The sequence below is a fragment of the Pleurodeles waltl genome, chromosome 7 (assembly GCF_031143425.1).
Source record: "Pleurodeles waltl isolate 20211129_DDA chromosome 7, aPleWal1.hap1.20221129, whole genome shotgun sequence".
NCBI classification, from domain to species: domain Eukaryota; kingdom Metazoa; phylum Chordata; class Amphibia; order Caudata; family Salamandridae; genus Pleurodeles; species Pleurodeles waltl.
Window position 1 is genome coordinate 541399645 of NC_090446.1, and position 24271 is coordinate 541423915.

General features: G+C 42.6%; 1 protein-coding gene across 1 annotated transcript in view; it reads left to right on the forward strand.

Annotated features, from left to right (window-relative positions):
* LOC138304316 (membrane-spanning 4-domains subfamily A member 4D-like) overlaps positions 1-24271 on the forward strand; it is a 301440-nt gene that overhangs the window by 68534 nt on the left and 208635 nt on the right. Inside the window, exon 2 of the mRNA XM_069244273.1 lies at positions 3350-3527. Within this exon, the coding sequence (XP_069100374.1) occupies positions 3369-3527 (159 nt within the window). The 5' untranslated portion in view covers positions 3350-3368. The remainder of the gene's footprint in view (positions 1-3349; positions 3528-24271) is intronic.

Genomic DNA, 24271 nt, shown 5'->3' on the forward strand with positions numbered 1-24271 from the left:
TAGTCTTTTGGATTAAAGACTACTATAAAGGATCAGCAGTCATAGGATAACATGGGTTGGCACCGGTGCACACCTGAGAATGCCAGCTCCATTATGGCCGTGTTAAAATATGTCATGTCTAGTATCAGACAACTTGTCTCATTAAACCTTGCTCAAATCCAAAGTCATCCAGGCGACTGTCTTAGAGGCTGCTCACTTAGTTGCCCCAGCATGTCCTGTGCCCCTCCTGACAGCTGCAGCTGCTGAGGCCAAGACAGGATTCTGACCCCCTGCATGGAAATGTGACCGCTCCCTGGAGTCAGAAACAAAGGCTTGCCTGAGGAGGAAGGTGTCACCTCCCCGCCTGGCATGAAGGCTAGTGAAGTGCCCATCAAGGCGGTGAGCTTCAAACAGCACACCACCTGTGATATGCAAGAAGGCTGTCCCCCAGAGGAGGAATAAGCCACTGCCTGCCCCAAGGCAAAGTTGCACCAGGGCAGATGGGGAACATTAGGCAGTCAGGTGGCCTGCAACCTCAGAAGGCTAGCCACATCCCAGGGGTGGGCTGCCTGGTCTATACAGCTGAGGATGATTTTTGCCATCTTGAAAAGTGGTTGCTGGTTAGGAAAGATGACACAACCCCCTTGTTGTGTTCATCTCAGCGGCCGATTAGCCAGTAGGACTAATAGCCCATTGGCCACTTGTCCCCACACCCATAACACCCCTAAATCCAGGATTTAAGGGGCACCCTGACAATAAAACCTCAGATCTGCTCTGAACGGCGACCAAGGACAAAGAAGAGACCAGTATCTGCAACGCCAGGACTCCACAAAAAAAGGGCACACACTGCACCTGTGGTAGCCGGCCTGCACCTGCACGAAAGCGACTTGTCCTTGACCAGAGAGTGGTTACAAAAGGAAGGAGAACCCCTCTGGAACTGAAAGGCATCACCAGAACTCCCTTGGGCTAGTGGTACTAATACCCTGCAGCCTGCAGGTAGAAACCATACTCCCGGAACCAAGACGTTACTGGCCATCATGCCTCCTAAAGGACTGCCTAGAGGTAAGTGGTCTAGTGGATTCTGTGAAATGTAGTCCTGATCCCCAATAAGTTTCATTCGACTAGCACTTTCTCTCTGACTCCAGGGCTTAAAAAGATCCAAGCACTGTGTTTGCTACTGCCAAGGTTTGCTGGTGGCCAGTCCAGCTACTGAACCCTTTGTTCGATGCTGCATCTCGCAGGAATACTGCCGCAGCTTAAACTACCTACCTCAGTAGCTCCACTGTTGAGTTTTTGCATCCGTTTCCTCACCAGCACCATCTCAGTGGTAAAACCAGCACCAGCAGCTCCCGTTTAGCACCCAGGACAGCCAAGCAGACCTCCCCAACCGAGATGCCTGAGCTAAGAGGAGTGGTTCTGACTGGTGAATTCTGGTCCAGGGATCCACATTAGCTAACTCCTAGTGGGCTCCCCCAAACTCGACCTGCTAGTGGCCGAGTGTCTGTTGGTTTTTCACAACCGCAGCTCCTCTGTACCTCGGTCTCATGGACCAGATACAATTGATCTGACTGTTGAAGCATGGGTCTGGGACCCGCATCACCTTAACTTCGAGTGTGTTCCCCTTAAGTCATTCAGCAGGTGACTGCTGGTGACTAGTGATTTTTTCCATTGACCACAATGATAAAGTTTGACAGTTGGTAAAGTACTGGTTTATTTTCACTCAAAAATACATAATTCCGTCTATATGCAACTGATTGATTTTGTTTTGGTGTCTAAATTATTATAAAAATCTGCTCCATTTTTACAAATTGGTGCTGAGTTTCTTTCGAGTCATTTCATCTACATATCTTTCTTGTTGGTAGTCTAAAAAGCTTAGCACATATTTCTCTAGTAAAGCCTCACTGCTCTTTGTCACACTACCAGGACTGAGCTAGTGATTTATTAGTGTGAATCAAAAGCACCAAGTTTGGGGTATTGTGAGAGTATTGCATAGTGAGACTTACCCAGCCTCACTACATAAAACTCCACTTTCCTACAAATAAGGTTTGTAAAAACATGACAAAACAATCATTGCCAAATCTAAAAAGGCTGCTAGCCAGTTCCAGACCTGTTAACATTGCAATGCTTCTTTAAACATTGATGTTTAACTACCTGATTTGCCAATAATGTCATCATGAGTAAGAGTGTCTCTTAAAAGGCCGAAAATCTCATAATAGCCTTAAATTGCAATGTTCAAAAACATCAGAAGCTTTGCTAAGATGTATTTTGACTTACACTGGTATAGCATACACTAATTTCTACTTTACTTACTTCCTACTTGCTGTTTTAGGAAGGCCCACATAACTAAACCAACCATGTTTTAGTAAAGCACACAGCCGCGGCTCGTGGCAAGCAGAAGGGGCGGGATGGATTGCGAGGGAGGTGGCGGGGGGAATTAAAATGAAATGAAAAATAATTTTTATAAAACTACTTACCTTAACGCAGTGTGCCGTGCCACTCCGCTCCGCTCTTCTGTCTCCTCGCTACAGGCACAAACTCCGAGCCTGCCCTGTGGCCAATCCTGACGCCGCTCAAAGCAGCGTTAGGATTGGCTGGGACCATCCAGCCAGGGCACTCCCAGGAAGCCTGGGAGCCTGTGCAGGCTCTCTTCAGCCCAGCAACAGTGTTGCTGGGCTGGAGAGAGCCTACTGCGCATGTGTGTTTGGCCATCCCGAGGCAGATGGCCAAACACACATGCACTCTGAGAGGGAGTGCTGAGCACTCCCTCTCACTGTTCGTCACCCCCGGGGCCCCACCTTTTTAGCAAAACATGATAATAAACACAGTTTATTATCGTTTTGTGGAAAAAAGGTTTGCAGCTTCCGCTGCTGGGGGAGAGGGGTTACGCTCCTCCGCCGTAATGGAGGAGCCGCTCCTGAAAGCACATATCTATTAATTGGGGCATCAGGGCACATAGATGTTTGTTACCCAACTCAGTAATACTACTTTTAGAAGTATGAAAGCAAAGGATGAGAGGACTCACCACGAATGGAACCATTAATTCCTTGAGCTACCAGACCTGGCAACGCTGGCCTCAATCAGTGCGTAACTTGTGAAAAAAACATAAGTTCAGAGGCCCAGTGTTTTTTTTAGCAGCCTGTCACTCACTACTGAATGCTGGGGGCTTTTAAATACCAAGACTGCTTAGTCTTGATTTCACCTCAGGCCTCTTTCTTCCAACACCCCACAATTCCTGTCTCTTTATCTTGAAAAACAAGCACTAGCCTCATGAAACTCTCACACCTTCATCTGTCTCCTTCAATGGAACTCCTTTTCTGGTAGCTCTTTTTAATATAAGTATTCTGACTTTTGTTTCTTTTTGTGAGATCAGATAAGCGAGGGACTAGAACATGTCGACATCAGCCGCAGACCCTGGCGGATTTGTGGTTATCACTGAGATCAGCCCAAAGACAAACCAAGGGGATCCTTCACAGACTGGCCAAGCAGCCAAAACTGCAAGCAATAAACATCTGCAGAAGTTTTTCAAGGGTGAGCCCTTGGTCCTGGGGGTAAGTAAAACTATTTATATTTTAATAAAAGAACTATGTCAAACCGTTTTCCTACGGTTTATGTATTGTAATACTTGGTGTGTAAATTGCCCTGAATACATCAGTGTTCTTTTGTGAAGTGGAGAAGAATGATGGCATGCTTGGCAGTACCTTCGATGTAATCTGCAGTACCCCCACCTGATACACTACAAATTAAGGAAAGATTTTTTTTATGCGTAATCGTACAACTAAATGCTTTATGATACTAATAACAAACGATCAGGTGGCTCAGACAAATAGATAAGTATGGTTGGACTGAACTGTCAGAGAGACTGGCACTGCCAAATCAGTCAAATTGAAAGAGCCAGTGTGGGTGGAGTTTTTTTGGTCCCGGCCCACACATTGGCCTTTTCAAGCTGGCCCGTCTGGCAGTGCCAGTGTATTCGAACACTATAGATACATATTGTGTCTTTATGGAATAAAGAATGAGATTCTGTATGGTAAAAGGCCGTCGCAGAGCCTTCCACAAAGAGGAGGTAATGACAGAAAAAGTACTCCCCCAGCAGGCATTCTTAAAGAGGAACATGAAGTAATGCAACAAGCATGACCAAAGTTCTCAGCTATGGAAATGAACCTGCACAGTTTTGTGTCAAATCCAGGGTTTAAAGTAATATTTTAGGAATATATTTTACCAAAGCAAAACTATACCTATTTCTGAGCTCCTTCTAATATAGCTCATCTAATAAAATCTGTGAAAACAGATTGAAGGGTTCTTTATTGGATAATGGGGAGTAGCAGAATTTATGTCATATCAGGACTTTATTTGGTAGTCTGGTGCATCAATTTTCATTCATTAGCCCTACCCTGCCATCACTGAATGCTGTGTGTGCCAAAAAGAGCAGATAGGTTAATTTTTATTTGGGGGGGGGTTGTTCCTCTAAGTGGTTCAAGGAGGGGAATGAGCAGTGCTGAATTTGGGGCAGTGTATGCCAGTTTTGAAAACTGGAATTTTTAGGGGGAGCTGTCGGACTGACACACTTACTGCCACTAGCTCTTCGAAGAATATTTTGTCAGTTCCACAACTTCAGTAAAGGGAAGCCCGACAGAGTTCCTAGAAGTGATTAGGTGACATGTGAACACAGTCTCAACTTGTTTCAGAAAGGAGGGAAGGTTGAGGTCCCTTTGCCTTGGCCTGGTCACACTTGCATCCCATTGGCTGATGCAGCTATTACCTTTGCTTGCTAAGTTGGTCAGACGATCGGCGGTACACACAAACCACCACACCCACATTAATATTTCTATCTGCCTATGTACTATGCCCTGTCCTGTCCAGTTGTCTGGATGTGTCAGAACTACTCTGTTCCAGAGCCGCCATGATCAGGCACCATCTTTGAAGCAAGGCAGAGTGCACCAGGGAGTGCGCAATGACCAGAGAATTTGATGAAGTTTTATCATCGCGGCTCCTAGTGATTACTGTCCAGTTTCACTACTGGCTTGGTTCCTACACCTGATATTAAACCTGTAGACTGCACACTGCAACCTGAGGTACAGCACTGCCCTGTATTCAGGAATCGGCTGAAAAGAAATAACATAAGAGGAGCTGTGCAAATGGAGTTGATAATTGTAGCTACTTGCTAATCAAACGGGCCATCTCTTATTTTAATACAGGACTCTTGCATGAACCATAGGAACTTCAAGTGCCGCTAGCATTAGTGAGAAAGAATTAATTTAAATGGAAATGCAGACTTGTAGAACATGCATCTACTCTAATTCATTGATGGGCTCTTTCTGGAATGGATGTCATCCGCTAGAAATTATTAGTCAAGAAAAAGGCGTTTATGCCTGCGTAGAGGTTCTAGTGCACATATTTTAAAAATCTACTGGATGTGTTTTTCCTACTTCAGTTTTTGAGCACTATATCACGGATGCAGACTTTGCACACCAATTATATGATCTTTCAGAAATCCTAAAGGTGCTTGACATTTTGTGTTGGAAAGGTCACATTTTTTGCAGTGTATGCAAGATGCTGTGCATCAGTGAAATATGTTCTGCAGTGGATGAAGTATAAAAAATATGTGGGTTTCAGTGCAATGGAATAGTTGAGAGTGCCCTTTTGGGTCTAGTCATGCATGTGGAGTCTGATGTGTGACTTTACCTTTTTGCCCTGCATGCCCACTAGTTGGCGATTTGGGCAGAGAAGATCACCACTAGTGGTGAAAGTGAGCAGCCACTGCATAGTTGGTGATTGTGCCCTAAATTAACCATGCATGCGCCATCTATACTGTGAGGGTTAACAAATGGCATGTTTGTGGGCTGTTGCTTCTACACAGACGGTGCACCTCAGGACTGCCAGTAGTATGGGGAATAATGAGAAGTACACCTGTTTAAATGTCACATCAACTGTTGTTTTCTTGCCGCCTCCACCCCACCATAAGTAGGGGTGAGACTGTGGTCAGGGTGCTTAAATACAGTGATAGGTACATTACATTTATTTTCATTCAGGTGTGGGCACATGGTCAGCATCTGCTAATGTGATCCATAAGTGAACAAACTATTAAGCTCTATTCACAAAAAAGTGGTAAATATGAACCCATAGAAGTGCAACTGCATATATACAGGTGTGCTCGGCGCACACACATTACAAAAGCACCATCACAGTTTGAATGAACAACTACTCTTAATTCTGCTACCACTCACTCTTTCTTCCGGACCCTCAGTATGGATCTTTCTTAAAGCGGCTGTTAAAAATGGGGTCTCTAGTTGGCAGTCGTTTGCACCCTGTATAAGTAGGGACCCTCACTCTAGTCAGGGAAAGGGAGACACACAGCTAGGATAACTCTTGCTTACCCCTTGGTTGCTTGTCATGAGCACTCAGGTTTATCTCAGAGACAATGTGTAAAGTATTTGTTTACACACACAGTAGCACAGTGAAAACACCACAGAAATCCAACATACACAAGGAAAGATATGAATTTACAAAGATTAAATCTTAGTATAGTGCTTAAAAACACAATAGCTTCAACTGCGGCTATCACGACGTCTTGATGGATTCATTCCCCACAGTTTAACGTCACTTGTGAGGGAGTGCGGACCCGTCACAGAATCGCAGTGACCCAAGGAACAGTACCTTTGAAAACGAGGAAACAAAGACATTGAACGGAGTTGGGGAGGTGAGGCATCTCTGGAGCCGGTTCCTGCGGCAGTTCCTTATTGCTACCGGGGAAGTGAGGCATTGGTTTCTTATTCCTAGGCAGGGGAGGTGAGGCATTGGTTTCTTACGGTTCCAGGGGAGGTGATGCAGTGCCTGTGGTGAGTTGTTGGTTCCTTACGACAAAGTGGGGTCGATGAATCCAGCAGGCCAAGACGCAAGGTATCGACTTCGCAGTGTCACGATCACACCACAGTGCCACAGGTGCTGCAATGGAGTCGGGTGTCATGGACAGTGGTAACGTGGCACTAAGGACTCACGTTTTGGTGGGACTTCTTAGGCACTGTGGGGGTGTCAGACCTGTGTTGCAGCTCACGGTCGTTCCACTCAGCTGGGACCACAGCTCCTGTGCAGGCAGTGGCTCAGAGTCAGACAGCGAATCAGGTTCTGAAGTCGCGCTGGAGTCGATGTACTTGGTTTCTTCTTGGTTACACTAGAACACACTCCCAAAGGCCCAGGAACTGGATTTAGCACCACTTGGCAAGTCACGACTCTCAGCAAGAGAGCCCAGGTGCTGGCAGATGAAGTCTATGATGTCCCTGAGACTTCTTAAGAGTAGGCAAGCTCAATCCAAGCCCTTGGAGAACCTTTGGAAGCAGGATGTAGAAAACAAAGTCAGTCCTTTCACTTCCAAGACAGACATAGCAAACAGAAGGCCAGCACAGCAAAGCAACAATCAGAGTGGCAGTCCCTCCTACAGCATCCAGCTCTTCTTCTTTCCATAATGTCCTCAGTCCAGGAGGATTCTAACTTTGTGGGGTCAGAGGTCCAGTACTTATACCCATTTATGCCTTTGAAGTAGACAAACTTCAAAGAAAAGTCTTTGTAGTGCACAATACCCTGCCTTTCCCTGCCCTGGCCCAAGAAACACTCAAGGAGGTTGGAGACTGATTTGTGTAAGGACACGCATAGCCCTATTTCGTTGCAAGTGTCAGCTCCTCCCACCACTCTAGCTCAGAAAGACCTGTCTGGATATGTAGGGCATACATCAATACCCTTTGTGTGACTGTCTAGAGTGAATTCCCAAACAGCCCAACTGTCATCCTGACCTAGACGTGTATTCCACAGACAGGCAGAGGCACAGAATGGTTAAGCAAGAAAATGCCCACTTTCTAAAAGTGGAATTTTCAAACTTACAATTTAAAAACCAACTTCACAAAAAATGTATTTTTCGATTGGGAGTTCAGGGACCCCAACTCCATATCCTTATCTGCTCCTCATGGGAATTACAATTGAAATATATTTCAAGGCAATTCCTATATTATCCAATGGGAGAGATAGTCCTTGCAATAAACCAAATTTAGCAGTATTTCACTATCAGGACATGTAAAATACACCAGTGCATGTCCTACCTTTTAAATACACTGCACCCTAACCCTGGGGCTTACTTAGGCCTACATTAGAGGTGCCATGCATGTAGTAAAAGGGAATGTTTTGGCTTGGCAAGTGAGTGCATTTGCCAGGTCGACATGACAGTTTAAAACTGCACACACAGGCAGTACTGTGGCAGGCCTAGAACATGTTTGCAGGGCTACTCCTGTGGGTGGCCAAAGCAGTGCTGCAGGTCCACTAGTAGCATTTTATTTAAAGGCCCTGGGCACACCTGGTGCCCTATACTAGGGATTTACTGGTACATCAAATATACCAATCATGGATAGACCAATCACCAATGCCATTTAGACCGAGAGCACTTGCACTTTAGCACTGGTCAGCAGTGGTAAGGTGCCAAGAGTCCTAAAGCTAGTCAAACAAAATTCAGCACAGAATCAAAAACAGGAGGTCAGTGAAAAAAAGGTTTGGGGATAATCCTGCGAAAGGGCCAGTATCAACAGTGGGTGTTAGGTTTTTAATAAGCTGCAAACAAATACTTTTAAGATACTATTATTGTTAGAAAAAGTCTGATTTCTCTTTTTGTTAGCAAAAGTCTATTTTCTAGAGTAAAAAAAGAGAGTTTTGAGTTTTTAAAATATTTATTTAAGCTAAATTAATTAGCAAAATTCTTTAATAATCAGAAAGGTTTACAGAAACATGCACGTAATGTGTCCTGAATCTGTCCCTACTCTGTTCATCCTTGGCTTGCAAAATGCGAGAACACTTGTGGTGGTTCAGTCTCATTGTTGAGAATATTTCACAAAAAGGTTAAAATGTATTCTCTCCCATACACTAACACAGTTTTCCGCAACTGTCAGTTCAGTGTGATTACAGCTATCGTTCTACCCTACAATAGTCTAACAAACACTTTCTGTCTCAGTACAGTGCTTGAATCTATTCTGCAGCAGAATAAATAACTATCTCATACCCAAATAAATCAGAAGACAGTCAGCTCTCTTGAAAGAAGTGGCAGTCAGTATTGGAATACACAAACAGTCAATCTCTTTTCCAGTTGCACAGCAGTGCGTGTCAATGTGATGCTTTCTTGTCATCAGCTGCTCCCTATTATGCCCTCTATTATGTTCCCATTGTCTCTGCTGTATGATGTGTGTGTACATTCTTTCTCTAGGACACCTTTATACATTTTTAACCGTTATAATGATTAACATTTGTAAACATTTCCTTTCACACACATTTCTTCCTTCTTCAAGAACACATTTCTGTATACATAAGTATAACACCAACTCAATTCCTACTATTCACATAACGCTAAACCATCCATATAAAGCAAATTGGTTATTTTTCTATTCACGTCAATGCAGTTTAGTAGGTGGAAAAGGATATAGTTGATACTAATTCCATTGTTTTAAGTAACATCTCATAAGTCAAATAAGGCTTATGAAAGAAATATTTAATTACAATAATATGCCAGCCTAGCAAGTTTGCAATTAAAACCACAGGTGTTATGTAAAGTTCAGAGCATGCTTTTAAAACATGAAAGCAATGGCAGTTGAAAGCTTAGCAATCCTCTTTCATGTTAGTAATTAGTATTTTGATTTTAATTTTCTTTTGGGGCCTTTATCCGTCCCCAACGGTGATAGTTTGGAACTATTGTGAACTAGTTCAAGAAATTCTTTTTTCAACACCATCAGACCCTTGTCTTTTTTCGTTTATTTCTATATCCTTTTTTCATTTTTCTTTTTATTTTATTTTCTCTTCTTTATTAGCATCCTTATCACTTCACAAAAGCAATATAAAGCTATGATGCATATTATCACTACCATAATGGGAACTAATGTAGTGCTGAAGATTTCTCTTCCCACTCCCTTTAGACAGGTTCATATCTTTGCAAGCCCTTTGGAAACACTCTCAGCTATAGTAGAGGTCTCCAAAGCTTGTAGATCTAATTTTAAATGAGTTATCTTATTAGCATATGCTTCTATTTTGTGCTTTCAGTAGGAATATAGCTGTAGCAATTTTCAATTCTTAACATGTTACAGACTCTGCCCTTTGCTCATTGATAGTCTTTCAACTACTGTGGATAACCTTATCTTTTCTCCATTTAACACTACTCCCACAGCCAGAATGATCGCCCCAAATATATCTCCTGCCATTTGTGTCTCTTCATTAATACTTTGTGTATACCTTTTGCTTGCTGGTGTCATGGTGAGTGCATCTAAGGAGTCTACATTATACATTTTCAGAAATAGTAGTCTTAGATACCTTATTCCTACTCAGTACTCAGACAGTTTAAAATGTGCATTTTCCCCACAAATAAAAGATTATCCTCTTGCAAACTTTGCCATTCATCTCCTGACAATTCAGAGGTATGCTACCAATAGCTACTACCCACTGGTACTTTCTTTCCATGTATCCTCTGTTTAAATACATATATTTTTCTGCTAAATCTTTCTTCTAATCTTAACTTAGGTACAGCTATTTTCCTGAATTCTTCTTCCTCTAGTTTCCAGATATTCTTTTGCACATCATTCTTACTGTTTTCAGCTGCCATAATTCTCTCATTCCTCTCTTCTAACATTTGTATAAAGACTTTTTCTTGCTCATTCATTTTATATGTCTAATTCTTCTCTGGCTTTAACTGTGTTTACAGGTAAAAAGGATCTAAAATAGTGCCAGACTTTTTTCTTTTTTTTAGCTTTTGTGTGTAAGTTTATGTCCTTGATTAGTGGAACTTTTAAAAAGTACCATATCATAGTTTGAAAAATAATATTCACAATGTTGCAACCTATATACCAAACTACGCAATATACTGCAAGATGTAGCATAAGTGGCATGTGATGATATGAACTTTGTTCATCAGCTGAAGATGGCATGTGTGCACAGACATAACAGTCTTTAATGTCTAAATCTTTCGTGCATTCTTGTATTAATCTAGAATGAACACTCATTGCATAATCATTATTTATGCAGTCTACAAAATATGTTTTCAGTTTGTCTTTGTCAATTGTGGAATTATGTGTTGCATTCTATAATAAAAGTTCTCTCTTCCCAGTTTCTGGTGTGAAAGAGATCACAAAAACAATTGCTACAGTTATAAATGCTATCAAAATAAGTAGGGTCTCTAAAACTGATTTACTTCTAGTTCATGTTGTCTTTACAATCAAATCTACTACCAATCAATTGGTCTGTGGCAGCAAATAAATATATTCAATATCTTCTTTTTTCAATTAGTCAATTATTTAAGGTTTTCTTTATTATTGTTAATGTAATCTTTGTTAGACGATCCTTAACCCTACTATGTGTTCTTCTTAATTGTTAGCCCTAAGTTTATTCTTCTTAATATCGGCTCTAGGTAATTTTCTTATTACTTTTTATTGACGCAGTTCATTCAGTTCTTATAATTTTTCAGTTTCTTTTCAGAGTTTCTTTTTCTTCTTCTTTCAGAGAGGTTCTGGCAGTTTTTTGCTGCTGTAACGTGTGTCAGAGATAGGTCGATTCAGTATTTGTCTCAGGTAGTAAGTGCATTCATGTGATTATGTCAGAGATAGGTAGATTCAGTATTTGTTTCAGGTAGTACGTGCATTCATATGATGAATATCTTTGACAAGTTACTTGTGCTCTTGTCGAGCTTCTGAGTTTGTTTGATTCTTTTTCTGTTTCACTGGCACCACTTGATTCTTTCGCCTCTGATTGTTTCCAGTGGTGGCAGATTACAGCTCACACACTTGTACCCTCTCCTGGGTCTTCAGGTTCTCTTGATGCTTCTGTGTTTTCTCCTGGACCTTGGTCTTCCACAAAAGCAGTTTGCACCTCATAGTCATCACCACTTTGAGGGATGTCCGGCAATCTGACCACTTTACCAGTTAGAGTTTCTTCACCTCTATTTTCTCCTTGCTGATTCTGATCACTGGTTTCTTCTCGTACAATGTTCGGTGGTACGTACACCAAAGCTCTAGCTCTTTTTCTTCTTCTGAACTCCTTGCTTTCTAAGTATAATATGCATGAATCCAGTTAGAAATTCCCGCACACTTACTGCAGTGTTTGGGATCAGAATTACCTCTTTCTAATGGGGCTCTAAACAGGGATTTCTCACATGCTTCTTTGTCTAAGTCCAATCTGCAGGGTTTAGACTGTGGCACTGTGGCACTGTTCTTGGCTTGTGTTTTCAGTTACAGTTTCAAAGTGTCAAGATGTAGAAGGCACCACATCAGCCAGACCTTTGCAGTAATCGAGTATCATTTCATCTATAATGTTCACAAGCACATTTACTGCAACTGCAGGTAACCTCATGACCCTCTCCATCAACACTTCATGTGGGAATAACCTGGTTCTTTGATCTGGTGTGCTTCACAGACACATTAGGACCAAGGGTAAAGCATCTGGCTATTTCAATTACATTGATGCACAGACTTGGCCAACTTTGGCCAATCTTGATTTAATAGTACCATTCTTCTGTTCCATGATTCCTTAAGCTTCTGGGTGATAAATGCAGTGGAGGTTTTGATCAATTCTTAATACTGCATATAAAATTGTTATGATCTCCCTCTTAAAGTGAGCACCCTGATCTGGTTTCAGAGACACACACATACCGTATCTGGGTATCAATTCCGTCACTAGCAGTTTAGCCACTGTGAGACTGTCATTTCTCCTGGTTGGATATGCCTCCACCAACCTAGAGAAGATACAGAGAATCGAAATGTATCTTAAACCATTGCAAGGTGGCATTTCAATTAAATCTATCTCATCCTGTTAGATGGTCCTCCTGATTTGCCCACATGACTCAGTGTGAACCATGCCCGTCCATATGGCATGGAGAAGAAACAAAGACAGATGGTGGCCTATGGTAAACACACCCACAATGGCCAGACAAAGGATGTGTGGTAACAATGAAGAAAGCATTACCATTAATTCAGCAATGCCAAAAACGAGAGTAAAGTGAGCTATAAAAAATTTACAACACATATCCTACCAAGGCACCAGATATTATCCCACAGCATAACGTTATGCAGAAAAAAACGTGAAATACAAAAAGAAAACCCTTATTTTTAATTCAATCTTAGGCCATCCGTGGCCTATATGATACTTTAAAACAACATATACCTAAAAAACAATTGTTTCATGTACCCATGACTAGTACTGCCTGGATGTCCCGTGGACAGACTTGTCCACATGGTAAAAAAAAATGAATAGTGCAAATTTAGTATACATCGAAGAAAATGTATTGAATTGTGCAAGCGTCTTCCCTTACAAAAGATAAAAATAGCTAAATGCAAAATAATAACTAGGCCATCCACCACAACCAAATTTTAAAATGGAATAACAGTACAAATAAATATTGGTACATGTCCTCTATCAAACAAACAACACCCTTGTTTTTCAACTTACTTGTGATATCAGAAAAAAAGTCCTTAAAATCCAATGGTGTATATGCAGCAGGAATTGCAGACAGAGAGGGTGATCCCTCCACTTCAAAATCCAAGTGAAAAGTGACCTGGAGATGGACAAAACACTGGGAGGAACCTGCTGGCGAAGGTGAGGAAGTTAGAGTCTCAGGGGAACTACTTTCCTGTTGAAAAAAAGGAAAATAAAAAAAAATGATTTTCACTATTAATAACAACCTGATCGTTCTTTTGGAGCGGAATATTCACTCAGAAACAACTTTTGATATAGAGTAGAGTTAGCTGATTCCTGAGTAGAAAATCTGCTTCGGACGCAGCTGCTTGTCAGCATCATGAAAATGGTGCTGGAAGGCTCAGTGGTGACAAGAAGCTGGGCGAGCGGGCAGTATATCTTATGTGTGCTCGCTAGTGGCTGGCAAATCTCGTTGTGCTCACCAGTGCACACCAAAACAATTCTTCAGCGTGCAAACGTAAAAAGAAATTCGTTAATAAGCAACCTGAATGGTCCATTGAGTAGAATATTCACTCAAAAATACTTTTTTGAGAAGATTTAGCTGCTTCCAGAGTAGAAAATCTGTTTGTGAAAAGCCGCTTGTCAGCGTCATGAAAATGACACTGAAAGGCTCATTGGTGACCAGAAACTGTGTGAGCGGACAGCAAATTTTTCATGCACTCGCTAGCGGATGGCAAATCTCGTCATGCTCACCAAAGCGCAGCAAATCAGCTCTCACCTGTGCGAACGGAAAAATGTTTCACCAAATGCCGGATGCTAAAATTTAACGGGGACTCTGCGTTACACGTGTAGTGCACAGCTCCCGAACTCTGCAAACTCCTACGGTGGAGCGGAATTTTTCTCAAACCCCTAGATTTGAACCTGCCCTAAGTAGTTCAGATGCCTAAGCATAGGGATGCTTTAGATCCTGAACCTTAACAAAACCCTGCAAACAATATTAAAATAAAATTCCCAGGTTTAAGCAACAGATTATACATTTGTAACACAGATTTCTATGACACCATCCCTGCAACCTCATAAAATAAGCAGGGATGCCTTCTCCACAGACCACTTCAAAGGGCACCACGGGCCTCCACACAGTAAAACAATTGCCACGCTTCACATCACGTGTACTAAACCTATTAGTAGGGTTCTTTGTAAAACACACCAGTTCAGGCCTGGATACAGATCAGTTAAACGAAATAGTGTGCAAATTACAACAGCATTTTACACTTGCATTCCTTAAATTCATGGTATTACCAGGGCCTTTATTCTCAACATTTGTACTTTGCACGTTCCATAAGACCAGTGCAGACAATCTTACCTATAGCACGTTCAACATATTAAGAAATAACTCACTTTTGAACCACGTCAGTTTCCTGATAAACATCATACCCTTAAACACATTGACCCCAGCCCCCATACTAACTCTCTTGAAGATGCATATGATTCTACACACAAGCAGTTTTTCTTCTGCAAGTTGTGTCAAACGGCTATGGGGTCTGTGTAGCACTGTATATTTTCACCACTAAGTGGCTATGCTACCACAAACTTATTTGTACATTTTTACAAAACATTTCAACCTGCAAAAAAAAGCAGAACCTGTGCAATGCAATATATTTGAAGGTGGAGTCTTGTAAAATACATAAGCTATCATTGGCTGTCCCATTGTCAATGGACTACTCACCGAATACATCACCCACTCTTCTCTTTGTTGACCTGGAAGACCAGCTGTCGGCAGACTTAAAATGAAGAGCTAAGGGCTGATTTTGCCTGGATCGGATGCATTTTATACTCAGTAGAGAATGCTAACTATGCAGTTTTTCACACCTCCAAATTCGTTCCAACTGTATGAATTTGTCTACACCTTGTTAAGCAGGCCTCAGTTTTCAAAAAAGAGCTGTTAAATCAAATTTGTATTGACTTGAAGATGAAAAAGTAGCTACTTTATGGTGGAGGACCCAAGGGAGTTTGGGCCCCTTCCTTCACAATTCATGTTCTTTTATGAATTTGTCTAGACATTGTTAAAAACACAACGACATTTTCAACAACTCAGCTAATTAAGTTACATTTTTACTGACTTAATGCTGAGGCAATGGCTACTTTGGGTAGGAGGACCCACCATAATTTCTGTTCCATTTCATATCAGTTATGATTATTTTATGAATTTGTTAGACATTGTTAAATGGACACCGCCATTTTCAACAAAAGACCTAATTAGGTCAAGTGTTTACTGACTTGATGGTAAGACCGGCGGCTTAGGGGAGACAGAGGGGCAGGGGATTCATTCTGTGTGTATTTCCAACATCTCTCATTGAGGCCTTTTAACGGAGGCAGGAGCCCCCTCTGTCTCTCTCTGGATTCAGCGGCTCGTTAGCCACGCACAAGAATTCTAGGGGAGCCATAGCGGGGCTCAGGCTTATCAAAATGTCATTGCAGATTGCAACAACATCACCCCTTCATGCCAGGGCTATATGACCAACATATATATATTTTTTTATTTTAATATGTATAATTTATTTAATTTGATTCTTTCTCTTAGTTTGTCCTGGCTCTCACTCTCGCCTGGCTCTCTCTGTCTCTACATCTCTAATTTCTCACCTCTACATCTCCTATCACTCTTCATTCTAACGTTTTCTATATATCTCTCCTCCCCACCACTCGCTGCTCTGTTTCCATCACATCCCAGGGACATTCTGCTATGCTACATAACATAGATGCATTAATTTTGTTCCTATTTGAAACCCCCCTCCCCCATCTCCGCTAAAAGCTGCATAATAAATGGGGAGTCTCTAACAAAACAAGACTGAGCTTGTTCAGACACAAGCTGGCTCACACCTCCGGCTATCAAAACATGCCCAGTCTTGTTTTGTTAGAGACTGCCAGACTGTACACCTCGCAGAAACCCAAGGGTGCTGCAGTTTTGACTGTGATGGTGCCTTAGACACAAGGCAGGGTCACTAACTGCTGTAATAGCCTCTTAACCACGTGGTTAGACCAGGAGCACGTGACTAAGGTGATGTTACACTATACGTGACCCAACGCGGTCATGTTACCCCAGACATGATGTAATTCTACTAATGTTAGGAAATCACAGCAGTAAGGCAGCGTAACCAGCTATAAGTCTCCTGTAGTGTCTGTGTGTGTATTTTTACACTGTCAATTCAACTTGGCAAGTGTACCTACTTGCCAGGCCTAAACCTTCCCTTTTCTTATATGTAAGGCACCCCTAAGGTAGGCCCTAGGTAGCCCCAAGGGCAGGGTGCAGTGTATGGATAAGGTAGGACATATAGTAATGTGGTTTATATGTCCTGACAGTGAAATACTGCCAATTTCGTTTTTCACTGTTGCAAGGCCTGTCTCTCTCATAGGATAATATGGGGGCTACCTTTAAATAGATTAAAGTGTAGATTCCCCTAGAGAGTAGATGGACATGTGGAGTTTGGGGTCCCTGAACTCACAATTTAAAAATACATCTTTTAGTAAAGTTGGTTTTGAGATTGTGTGTTTGAAAATTACACTTTTAGAAAGTGAGCACTTTCTTGCTTAAACCATTCTGTGACTCTGCCTTGTTTGTGGATTCCCTGTCTGGGTCAGTTTGACAGTTGGGTTGTTTTTCACCTCACACTAGACATGACCCAAAGGGAGCTAGGGTGTAGCCTGCATTTCCTAATTAGCCATCTCTGCTAGGAGGGAGGGGTGGAGTGGTCACTCTCATCTGAAAGGACTGTGTCTGCCTCTGACAATGCAGACTCCAACCCCCTGGTGTGGGTCTGAGGCCTTGCCTGGGCAAGGCAGGATATCACAAGTAGGTTTGAGTCCCCTTTGAAGTAAGGTGACTTCAAAGACTAAAATGGGTATAATAAGGGCACCCAAATCTACAGACTTTAGAAACACTTCTGGAACCAAGGGGAACCTCTGCCTGGAGAAGAGCTGAATAGCTGAGGAAGAAGAGCTGCCCTGCCTGTGACTGTGCTTTGTGGAGCTATCCTGCAGTTGCTGCTTCTGCCAGAGTAAGAGGGCAAAGACTGGACTTTGTGTGCTGTCCATCTTGAGAAGAAATCTCCAAGGGCTTGATCTAGAGCTTGCCTCCTGTTGTTTGAAGTCTCAGGGACAGCAAAGACTTCTCTCTGCCAGCACCTGGAGTCTCTGGAGAGACTCCTACTCTGCCCTGTGGTGCCCATCCGGTTCCTGGGACCCTGAAAGGAGAAGCTGGCAGCCTAAAGACACGAAAATCGACGCACAGAGTGCAGTGAGGGGAAAAGATTGACGCAAATCCGATCTGCGGCTGAAAAAACGACACGCCGGCGGCTCCGCAGCTGAGAAACAACGCTCGCAGGAAACGCGACCGAAAAATCGACGCACGGAGCAGGAGAAACGACGCGCAGCATCGCTGACGGAGGCTGGGAGATCACAACCTGTGCTGCGGGATTTTCGGATCATCGTGCGGCTGGATTTTTGACTCAAGTACCGCCGTGCGGAGTTATTTTTGACGCACACCCGCCCGTGCGGGGTTATTTTTGACGCACCCCAGGTACATTTTCACTCTAGCAGCGCTAGTGTGATTTTAAAACTACTTAAAGACTCTTTTTGATTTTTAATTGATAACTTGACTTGTGTATGGTGGATTTTTGTCGTTTTGGTCTTGTTTTGTTTAGATAAATATTTCCTATTTTTCTAAACATGTGTTGTGTCATTTTGTAGTGTTTTCATTAAGTTACTGTGTGTGTTGGTACAAATACTTTACACCTAGCACTCTGAAGTTAAGCCTACTGCTCTGCCAAGCTACCAAGGGGGTAAGCAGGGGTTAGCTGAGGGTGATTCTCTTTTACCTTGACTAGAGTGAGGGTCCTTGCTTGAACAGGGGGTAACCTGACTGTCATCCGAAGACCCCATTTCTAACAGTATGTTAATGGACACATAAGGGGAAGGGAGAATGGAATACTTATTTTTCCCCTTGCAGGACAACTTTACATTGAGCCCTATTGTTTTAGTATCTCCTTCGAAAGGCTGCATTGGAGCATCAACAAGAGCTTACAAATAAATGACGTCACGTTTATGAGGCTACTTGCTCGCTTGTTCGTTGATAAGGCTGAACATAGAGAGCATATGACCCATCAATGATAGCTCGCCTCCACCCTTGTGGAGGAAGCTGCCCATCTAATGAAAACAAGGCGAGGCTTAACATGAAGGTAAGGAAAGCCAGTCACTAATGACAGCTCACCACAAACAGTGCTGAAGAGACTGACTTTCTTGTGGAAACAAGCCTGGCTAAACAGACCATGCAAGGAAGAACAGAGAAGTGGCACTGAAGAGTAATTTTTAGGCTGATGTGCACGAGCAAAAAGCTGTCACTCACAGAGAAGCGAGCCAGTGGCTGAAGTAGGCTAACCTGTTGCCCCATGCTATTTGCTATGGTGGGTGGAAGGAAAATGTGGATGACACTTAACAGTCCAGTGACATAAATGGGCTTGCTGAAAGCCTCCAAAAGTAAGCATACTATACATATTATTTTACTAAACTCAAAAGGCCTTGGCTAGCGACAGACCTAAAAAAGCATACATAACCTGCACATGTCTTGGCCTGAAAGAAGAGCTCTTTTAGACTGGCATACGCAGTTTGTGTATTTTTGCACTGACAGGGAGCCCTGATTGAGCAGAGGCGGATCTTCAAGTAGACCTTGCATCTATGTAATATAGGGCCAGATGTAGGAACAAAGCAAATTGCGACTTGCAATTTGCGAGTCCGAGCAACTCGCAAATTGCAACTCGCAATTTGCCATGCAGAAAGGTGTCTCAGACACCTTCTATGACTCGCAATGGGGTCGCAAAGACCCACCTCATTAATATTAATGAAGTGGGTCGCAGTTTGCGACCCCATTGCGAGTCTGGGCACTCACGGGGATGGTGGCCTGCTTGAGACAGCAGACCACCATGTCCGTAACTGCTTTTTAATAAAGCAGTTTTTTTTTTCCATCTGCAGCCCGTTTTCCTTAAAGGAAAACGAGCTGCACTTGTAAAAAAATACCGAAACCTTTTGTTTTGGATTTTTTCAGAATCAGACCTAAAAAGGGCAGTATCCTATAACCCCAGATTGATTGAAACATAGGCTGGTGAGGATTGTAGCCAGGCTGCCTGCTGCTTCCCGGTGTACAAGAGTTCCAGGATTGTCTAAGGTGACCTGTCTGACCTGCTGTGAAAACTGTGAATTGAAAGAAATCACTAAAAGAAGAGGATATTAACTCATAAGGTTGGATATACATCATAACGGAGAGAAAGTGGTGCCAGTGCCCCCTGACAGTCCTGACGAGGCCCTGAGTGTTAAGGCCGAAACGCGTCGACATCCTGCTAGTGGAATCAAGGGCTTGGAGTGATAATGAATTGATAAACATAAGTAGTTTAGCACTACATAATACCTTTCCAATAAACATTTAGGTATTGTACAGCTGAGTGCAAGACCCTTGGTTACCAGATGAGATTAGATCACATTGTGAATTGTGTTAATGTGACTATCTGTAAAAAATCTTGTAGATGGGCACACGTTTTCTCTTAGTTTCTTTCGGATTTTTTCAGAGCAGGCAGTGGTCCATAGGACCACTGCCTGCTCTGAAAAAATATTTTTGTGTACATTCACAAAGGGGAAGGGGTCCCATGGGGACCCCTTCCCGTTTGCAAATGAGTTACCATCCACTTCAAGTGGATGGTAACTGCGAGTTCATTTGCGACCGCTTTCGCGGTCGCAAATCAACTTGCATCGCGCTGCGAGTCGCAAATAGGAAGGGAACACCCCTTCCTATTTGCGAGTCGGAAACGCATTTTGCTAGTCGGTTCCGACTAGCAAAATGCATTTCTGCATCACGTAGAGGCTTTTGCGCCTCGCAAACTGCGTTTTTCGCCGTTTGCGAGGCACAAAACCTTTGCTACATCTGGCCCATAGTGTACTCTAAGCACTCTTACCAACCTCAAAACGTAGCGTCACACTTGAAGTGTGGTTGAGAGTGCAGGGTTAAAATGAGGCCCTGAACTGCAAATCACACTGACTATACGACTGGACGCCTTGCAATGCAGGACATCAACCAAGTGTGAGTTCTGTGGGCCAGATGACCCATGGTTTCCATTGTAGAAGCAGACCACTGTCATGCAGGAGAGGGTAAGTGCATCAGAAAAACATGTCAAGTGTTTGTGTGTGTGTGAGCGAGTAAGTAAATTACTTAGGAGTGACCTAGGGAGTGAGTAATGGAGAGAATGAGTGGCTAAGTGTGAATGGATGCGAGTGACTGAATGCCTGAGAAAGTGAGTGGCTGTGAGAGAATGGAAAAAAAACACTGGCAAGTATGCACTGAAATCAAATACTATTAAGGCAACACATGCAAAATGCAACTCTACCCATATTATATTTGTCTGCTTCACCCTATGCTTAAACACAGCCACAAGTTTGTAGTGATTCATTGGGAGCACTCGTTAAGGCCTCACACGGTTCCCACATAAACCAAACTTACGGTAGCGCTGCATCACAAAGCTAGTATCCTTAACTTTAAAATGGTAAGAATTTGTTATGGAGTATATACTTCTTACATTTTAGCTTCACTCCGCGGTTATGCACAGTCACAAATGTGCACAATTTTGAAACACTTCCCGCGCAGGTCACACTGTAACCTCAGCTCAATACAAAATACGGACAACAAATAATATATATATAGCCTCCTATTTCTCCACTTGAAGCACCTTAGTGCCTCGTAAGTGGTATGAGGCGCTGCACAAATACTACAATTGTTTCTAATGAAGGTGGACGAACCGTAAGTGCGAGTCTTTCAGACATTGACATAACTGACTCGGCCAGTCTGGCGACATTCGTTAAGCAAAGAAGTCATAGTCTTCTTCGTAAACGCGAGGTTTGTTTTGTTCATTTTCAATGCGCTTCTTGTAACAAAAGCCGCATCCTAGAGTTCTGCATTGAAATGATACACACAGAAGCATTCATAGGAAAGCTCTGATTCGAGTGATTAAAAGAGGACAGATCAAGGCGGGAGGAAGAGCATAGGTTACAATTTGTGGTGGAGCTGCTCACTTAGATGTTCTGTTGGCCTATATTTTTCAATATAAAATGAAATGGGGTCAACCGTCTCTGGCACCTCGGTTTCCTTTTCCTGCTAGGCCTTTCCGCAGCAGCAGCCGCTCATTTTGTGACCTAGGAGAGCTGGGCCGGGTTTGGCACAAAATCAAAGTGCCCCCCGAGGAAGAAGCCCATGCCACCTTTGCAAGGGCATGTATGTAGGTTTCAGGCAACAAAGCAGGCTTGGTCATAGATGGGTGCATGCATGAGGTCGTCTGCTGCTATTATCCTTCGGACAGCACATAAAAGTGCCTGGCACAATCATGCTAACCCTTCTGCAAGCAGTGCTTTGAACAGTCGTCTACTGTCAGGCACTGAGTGCTTGGTCTTCCTTGATGAGAAAAGGAGATACTTTTAATAAGATATCACCAATACTCCTCAGTAGCAAACAGCTATTCTTGTGTCCTAAGTACCTGTATTTATAGATGTCCTTTTCAAATACTGCCTAAAAGCCAAGGAGGTGGCAGGAAGTCACAGTTACAAGGTTTCATGTCACACGAGATCCTAGAGAGCTAGAGGTGGAAAATCAGTTGAAGGAATTCACTCGTGTCATACGTAGCATACATCAAGCCAGGGTCATGGTGGGTAGCAAAGATAGAAAATCACAGAGGATTGGGGTGCCCATCCCACAAGACAACTACTGGCGAGTAAAAACCTGGGGGCAACGTGCGCTTCTGTTCAGACACATGCGCATTAGATGCCTGGCCACCCCAGCAATTGTGATAACTGTAAGAAGCCAGGGTATAGTGCACAAACCGTGAGATGACTTCCGCCCTTGTCCATTCACAGAATTTATGCAAAGAGAACATGCAAGAGTTGATCACAAAAGCGTTATTTTGCAGAGATTTGTATAGCACTGCATTGCCATTAGTATGGCGTCACAGGGCTGTGAGGTTTACCGACCTTATATCCTGGCCCTGAGGATGCCACCATAGAAGTCTGTTTCCTGTAATCTGGACTGAATCAACAGTGCAACTGGTACATTAAATATGAGCAGAAAATAGTTCCTTTGAGGTGAAAAAGACCTGCAATACAAAAGGGTCTCAACTGGTGATAGAGCTGAACGTGGTAACAATTTTACCTGCGTTCGGACGCTCTTTAGGTCGATGAATCTTTTGACTAAGTGGGAACTCTCTGTACTCTTAATCGATCAATCACCTCAAATCGATAATCAATAACGAACATAAGCAACCCCTTGAACAACATAACACTTAACAATTAATCCAGAATACATTTCGGCGAACCCTGACCTTTCAGTCAGGAATAACCACACCAGTTTATTGCAAAGTTAGTGAATTTATTTCCCTATAATAACAAAGCTAGCACAATATAAATGTGTCTCAACACTAAATGATAAACATAAATGAACATTAATAGCTGTCCATATCGTCGAAACAAATGTAATCTATGTAGCATTTGAATCACAAGGCATTCGATAATAGCAACGCAAAGTACTAATACGATAATCTGTAATGGGCTAATTGCGTACATCTAGTCAGCATAACAAGATCTCAAATTGCATTGTGCGACATATGGAATCCTCATCTAACCTCAAATTAGCATCAGCATGTGGGACTTCATGCAAAAACAATTTGGCAACATCAATTTAGAAAACTCCTAGCTAGGGTCCTTATCAAAATCAGCAGTTGGTTACCTAAAAGAAACACAATGCAATTTTACAATTTCCTTTCATAATTACCAATTCCGATCAGCAATCAATGAATTCTTCGTCTCACAGGTATCGTTTCTCAATCAGCATAGGGCCGGGACGAAAGGGGCAAAGGTGAACGGGGCAATTGCCTCACGGCGGCAAGATAAAACTACTACTTCATGCAAAGGGGCAAATCAAAGTTAAAGTCTCTAGGGCAAGAATCATTAAGGTCTCTTTCTCCCGATTAGAGAAAGCATCAAAGTCTCTCAAAATGGCGTCGCAGCAAAATGGGTCATAGTAGCTACGAAGTCAAAATGGCGGGATGTCCGAAGATCGAGAGAGCTTTCCTCTCGTGCACCTGGGTTTTATAGACAACAGTTCAAGTCCAGTAGGGTCTCCATTGGAGGGTTCATAGGTTAGCTTCAAATTGACCAATCAAAAACGACAGTTCTCAAGCCTTTACTTAAGCATACATTATCCTTGGAGATGGGTACGCAAGTTGCAACATTGTTTCTCGATTAGCTTACTCTCAGAGCCTCCATTGTCCGCACCTGCAAGTCGACCTTGAATTAAAGAGAAAATATGCCATGCTGGCACTAACTTTAAGATAAGCACGTGAACAGTTTCTGTGGAAAAATACAGCTTCAAGCAGAAATACACGATTTAATAGCACAGTGGAAAAATACGAACATCTAAACCGTGAGACCAGGCAACTAGGCCAAAGCCTCCGCTAAAGTAATGCTAAGCTAAAGCATTTCAGACAAATAAATCGTAGCACACGTTTATGATTATGTTGGATTAGTGCAATTCTAATACACCACGTTATATAAAGCACGCGTATAAATGATGGCAAACTACTCTGAGGGCACATTTTGTCCCAGTACAATCTTTATTAGTTCGGTTAATGTCACACATGATTATGTCAGCACTACATTTATGCGTTAATAAATCGAAACCTTCATTTTCTGCTTCATCAATCCCTCCTCTGATGACTACTTGTCATCACACAAATTTAGCCCACAAATTTTATCCCATTAAAATTCTGTCAGCTCCCTTTTCCTTTTAGTTCCC